This window comes from Astyanax mexicanus, chromosome 1 (genome assembly GCF_023375975.1).
Source record: "Astyanax mexicanus isolate ESR-SI-001 chromosome 1, AstMex3_surface, whole genome shotgun sequence".
Taxonomy (NCBI): Eukaryota; Metazoa; Chordata; class Actinopteri; order Characiformes; family Acestrorhamphidae; genus Astyanax; species Astyanax mexicanus.
Window position 1 is genome coordinate 42,813,370 of NC_064408.1, and position 6,032 is coordinate 42,819,401.

At 40.3% G+C, this 6,032-nt stretch overlaps 1 protein-coding gene across 1 annotated transcript in view; it reads right to left on the minus strand.

The window, feature by feature from the left end:
• The window catches only part of gareml (GRB2 associated, regulator of MAPK1-like), a 38,728-nt gene extending 37,847 nt beyond the window's left edge, over window positions 1-881 (minus strand). The window contains exon 1 of the mRNA XM_007260482.4: window positions 187-881. Within this exon, the coding sequence (XP_007260544.3) occupies window positions 187-286 (100 nt within the window). The 5' untranslated portion in view covers window positions 287-881. The remainder of the gene's footprint in view (window positions 1-186) is intronic.
• Between the last annotated feature and the right edge of the window lie 5,151 nt (window positions 882-6,032).

Below are 6,032 nucleotides of genomic sequence, written 5' to 3' on the forward strand. Positions count from 1 at the left end.
TTCTGCGTCGCTAATCGCTAAGAAAACACACCCGAGCATTTCCACCGCGAGCCTAAAACTAGAGTTAGAGAGTTTACTCTATATAGAGGGATAGGCGGATGGGTGGATGCATGTATGAAGGATGGGTGGATGGAAGGATAGATGTATGGATGGAAGGATGGGTGGGTAAAGTGATGGAGAAGTTACCTTGGCTTAGCCTGACCAGCGCGGGTAGCCGGAACTTTGCCACCACGGCGTCCAGGGGCAGCGCCACCGAGCTCCAGGAGAGATCCGCCAGCAGCTCCATCCTTCAGCCCTCATACCGAGTCCAGAGCGAGGAGAACCGGGGAGAGACCGAGAGCAGCGGAGCCGCCGCCGGAGAGAGCCATACTGCAGAGAGAGGAGAGGAGGAGGAGGAGGAGGAGGAGGAGGAAGAGAAGACTTGTTTCCTCACGCGCTTTTTTCCTTTTTTGTTCCCGCCCATATTCCGACCCACCGAGAGAGACAGAGAGAGAGAGAGAGAGAGAGAGATGGGAAAGTAAGAAAGGGAAATAAGAGATAAATAAGAGAGATGTTTCCTTTTTCAGCTGTTTTTCATCACATGAGAAATTGAGAGAAAGTAAGGAATCAGAATGCAGAGAAACTTTAACTTGCAGTTAAATCTCTCCACCCTTTCACACGCTGGAATTATGAATGAGTTTTGAGTGAATGAGACATTTCCTCATCATCACTTTTCCCCATGTGTATTCCGAAAAGCCCCGCCCCCTGCGCTGGGATTGGTCCGTAGCTTCTCCTCGTGGAAACAGCGCTTTGCATCACCTGAGAAAGACCACGCCCTCGTGGGGGAAACATTTAGCTATGGTTTAAAACAGGGGTGTCCAAACTACGGCCCGCTTCCTTTTTTGGAGCGCCCTGCGAGGTATTTTAGAAATAGAATGAAAGTTGGCCAGCTGATTAGCAGGTTTTTATAATGTGAGATTCAAAGTTTGAATAGGTGGAATTGCTAAGTGTCAGAAACGGGCAAAAGAGTGCGCATTTCTAGCGCAGAAAAAACGGGGCAAAGGGTCTAAAGCGGAGAGGGTGCGCATTTCTAGCGAGGAAAACGTGACAAAAGAGTCTAAAGGCGGAGAGGGTGCGCATTTCTAGCGCAGAAAAAACGGGGCAAAGAGTCTAAAAGCGGAGAGAGTGCGCATTTCTAGCGCAGAAAACGGGCCGAGTCTAAAAGTTGCCGTAATTAAGGAGTTTAATATTAAGAGACATCATGAAAATAAAAATCAATTTGAAAATCTTAGTTTACACAACACTGTCAAATATAAAGATAGTAAGTCAAGTAAAATGGTGTGTAAATGAAATAATCAGGAAAAAGTATTATTTAAAGTGGCATATTTCATTATTTGTTTTATTACAGAGTCTGTGGCCCGTGACTTCAAATATATTTCTCCTTCTGCCACCCCCCACCGGCCATTTCAGTCAATATTGTGGAAATCTAAGTGTAACGTTACTGTAAATAAACAGAATAAACTTTACTCACTCAAATAAACGTTTTTAGTAGAGAAATCTGTGTAGTTTAAAGTGCAGTGCTCGTTTGACTGAAATATTTTTTTTTAAGAATTAAAAGTTTTGTTTACCTCTGCGCCCCACAGCGGCAAGACCTGCGGAATTACAAGAGTCCACCTTACAATCAGCTCTCTCTCTCTTAAAATACGCTGATATTGGTGGCTGATAATGTGTGTAATAATTCATGTTTTTGAATTGTGTGGACCGCGTCTCTCGCCTGCGCCGCCTATTGGAGACATGTCGTTTCTGCACTGTGCCTATAGGATCTCGCGCTTCCCAGTGGTGTTTAAAATTATCGCATTTGGTTGGAAAGCGCTACATCGTTGCTAGGTTACCTGTATGTGGCGGAGTAACACATGGAGATCTACGGTTACAGTACATTATAGGCTAATATTGTCACCTACCTATCCGACATTAATTGTCTGCTGCACACATAGCTGTGAATGCCTGGAAACCCTGTGTTTGTAGATTTTAGTGTCATTTAATGTTTTGGAATCATGTAAAACTTTGAAGGTTGGTTTCAGAGACTATACTTCCTTTTTGGGTGATTTTTTTTCCCTCGTGCGCTGTGTGAATTACCTGCAGTTACCTGAGTTTTTTGCGCTCAAGTTTTGAAAGAGGTGGCTGGGGCCACCTCCCTCAGCAAACGCTATTGGCTGATATCTCCGGGGTTCGTGACGGACCGCCTACCTCAACGAGCTGGAAGAGGGCGGGGAAAAAGAGACGGCAGGAGAGTGAGCTAACGGGCTATGCTAACATCCTAACAACCCGCTCTCCGGCGCGCCGGAGTTTAGGGCCCGGAGCGGCACGCTCAGGCTCTTGCTTGTAACGATCGGCTCGCTGGCTCTGTCTGCCCGGCTTCAGTGCTTAGCGCGACCGGTGCTGTTTGCCCAGAGACCCGGTTGCTCTAGGCGCTAAAGGCAGGCAGACAGAGCCGGCGAGCGATCGCTCCAGGCGAGAGACGGTCGCTACAGGCGAGAGTCCAGGCAGACAGAGCGGGATTTTTTGAATTTTTGAAGGTGTATGAACCTTGAATATTGCATTTTCTATACAAAAGAATCCATTTGATCAGGGCACCTGGAAAAAAAACCATTGCTTAGGGCCCCAGAACTTCCAAATCTGCCCCTGCATGTAGGTTTGGATTTTTACCTCTCTTAAAAAGAAAAAACTTAATTTAAATAATGTTTGAACTTGTTTGATTAAAAAAAGGAATCAATAAGGGGACAAACATTTTTTCACACCACTGTAAATGTAAATGGAACCACAGCAACTCTGCCTGGAATTGTCCAACCACAAAGTTACAGAGCTGGGTCACTGCAGTTCCAAACTTCATCTGGCATTAATATTTCAACATAAACTGTGCGCCTGCCAAGGGCTCCATGTCATTCATGAGTATCCATGGTAAAGCAGCTGCATGCAAGCTTTACATCACTAAAACTCTCATGTCAAGTGTTGGACCAAGTGAAATAAAGCTCACAGTCACTGTACTTCGGAGTAGTGAGAGCACTGGGGAGTAATGAATCACAGTATTTCTCTATGTATTTTGCGAATGTGGGAAAAAACATTACCTCTCTGGCCACTCTTTGCCAGCTGTAAAGTTTTGTGGAGGAAGGATACTATACTATAGGGTAATTTTTCAGGGGTTGACCATGGCTCTTTAGTTCTAGTGAGGGAAAATCTTAAGCTTCAGCAATTGATATGCTTCCAACTTTGTGAATCCCAGCGCATAAAGCAGCTCAGTGGCTGGGTAAGTCTGGTGTGGAAGAACTTTACTGACTGAGATGGAGCCCTGACCTCAACCCAACGAACACCTGTGGATGGACTAGAATTGAAATTAGTGTCAAACTCCACAAATGCCTTCTTAGAAGACTGAATATTAGGACCAACTCCATAGTAATGCTTATGGCTTTACAATCAGATGTCCCATACTTCTAGTGCATCTGTGCAGCTTACAGCAGTTAGCACTATAATGCCATAGTTTAATGTGTAGTTTCAATGTTGTATGGCCAAATTCTACATAACGTTTGTCTCTGTAGCTAGCTAGCTAACTTTACCGTTCCACCTTGAATGGTGCAATGGCAGGGTCTTAGTTCTTAGGGTGAGGATTACACCCCTTTCTCTTGTAACTCTGTTTCAAGGGGCAGGGGGACACTCGAAAAGAAGCTTAGACTGCCAAAATTAGAAATTAGACTGCTTTGCAAAAATAGCAACCAATCAGACCAGTGTTCATTTACATACTACATTAAAAGCACAGATACAAAATGATTAAGCTGGGTCATAAAAATATGCCAGGAAATTGTCATAAAATTAAATCATGTATTTGCTATATAAAGGTATGTAAGTGTTTTAAGTGGATTTCAGGGTCAAAATTAGGAAAGAAGAAAAGAAAGGATTACGGGCCCTTTAAAAACATGACTCCTTCCAGTTAGCGCTGAGAATCAGCAGCTGTTATTTAAATAGTTCCCAAATTACAGTACACGCTCACTAGAGCGAAGGTCTTGTGCTTCTGTTTCCTCATGTGACCACAGGGAGGCGATAACAGCCAAATCAAACACTGAACCCTGCTGAAATAAACACAGCGCCCAGCTTCAGTCTTTACCAAAACAACAGCAAGGTTTCTGTAAGTAAGAACATCTACTTATTCTTATTACTGGCATTTATTCAGCATATATTTTGAAACATTGAATAACAATGGAATTATTTAGTAACTGTACATCAGTAACTCACTAAGTATCAGCTTTTAATTCTTTAAAATAATCTAAATTAATCAGTAATTAGGAATTATACAATATCCACTATAAATGTATCCACAATGAATTATTCAATAGTTTATGAATTGTTTGATATCCACTTTATATTCGGTAATTACTGTGAATTACTTATTCAGTAAGCACCATTATTGTCTGTATCCACCTCAAACTCTACCCTTCCTACCCTTCAAACTCTACCAAAAACTACCCTTCATTACTTAATAATGCTTCTTAATATTTAGAATGATCCAAACTCAACTTAAGCAGTGTCTTTTACGTTGACTTAATTGCAAAAGTAAACTTTCCTGTCCCCACTCTTCAACTATAAACTTTACCATGAAATATAATTATTAAAATCCTTCAGAGATGTTATTTAATTAAATCCCATATATGCTTTAATATTTAATATGTAGGTTAAAATAAACCTTTTAGTTTTATCCCTGGGTTTTACTCAATCCTGTTACCGTAAAACATTACCCCATCTGGAACATTCTACAAGTCACATCTACAACAGGAAGTGACATCAGCTTGTTCTTCTGAAGATCACGTGAAGACCAAAATTAAGTTCCTTCATTAGTTTTTCTGTATAATTGATTTTATTGTAACCTAAATTAACTTTTAGATCTTATTTATTTTTAAAATACTTTTTTTTTGTCGGAAAAAACATAATGTGATCAGTCTTCTCATGCTATTAGCATAGCCGCTATTTAGCTATTTGTCATGTTTTTGCTTATTCTATGCTAAAATTTCATTCCTGTTACTCAAAACATAAAACGTAACAGGAATGAGTGCGAGTAACAGGAGTAAGATCCAGTAACAGGAATGAGTGATTTGTCATCAACATCAACTATTTGAACATGCAGTCATGCAACTATTTCTTTAAAATAAAGACTTTCGTGAGGAAATTAAAGGAATTTGTGAACTTGCTTTTAAACATGATTTTTAAATGTCACATGAGTTTTGTAACCATTCTAATTCTAATTTTCAAATTAGAAACCTTTAAAAAAAATTAAGAAAAGCTGAGTTTGACCAGTAAATATTTTGAACAGTTAAATATGTTATTAGATTCAGAGTTGAAAAGACATAAATATGTTTAATTTGGAAGACAAGTTACAAGCAAATGGCACCCATTTGGTGAAATGGCCCATAAATTATTGAGTAGTTTATGAACATTCAGTAACTACTATTAATTTTCCAGTATCTACTAGGAATTTATTATTTGCTATCGAGAAGTTTAGGAATTAGGAATGATTCTGTAACTACTCTATGTACCATTTTGAGTGTGATGACTCGCAACATGCACCTGCATCCAGAGGAGAGAGAAAGTTTGTATTCTAAAGTGATGTTCTGCTAACTGCAAATCTAGATTGTAAAATGTAAAACATCATCCAAAATCAGCATGGGAATATCTGTGCTGTACACTGGGCTATATTTCTTTATATTTTGTAACAAAGAAGAAGATTGTACAAAGCAGGATTTCTCATCTAGGAAGATAAGTGCAGCGGTGTATACTGTCTAAAGTCCTATTCGGACGGAATTAGTTTCTCAGGGGGAGGCTTGTGAAAAATATTTCACATTTCTACTCTGTGATAAAACTGAAAAACAGATTGACCAGTGAGTTTTTTGGCTTTCTCGGTCATGAGAAATCACGTTCAGTAGCTCCTCCATTTCCACTCACTGTTGTGTTTACGTGGATCATCATGGAAACACAAGTGTAAGTGTAATTACGGTGCGTAGCAGTGGACA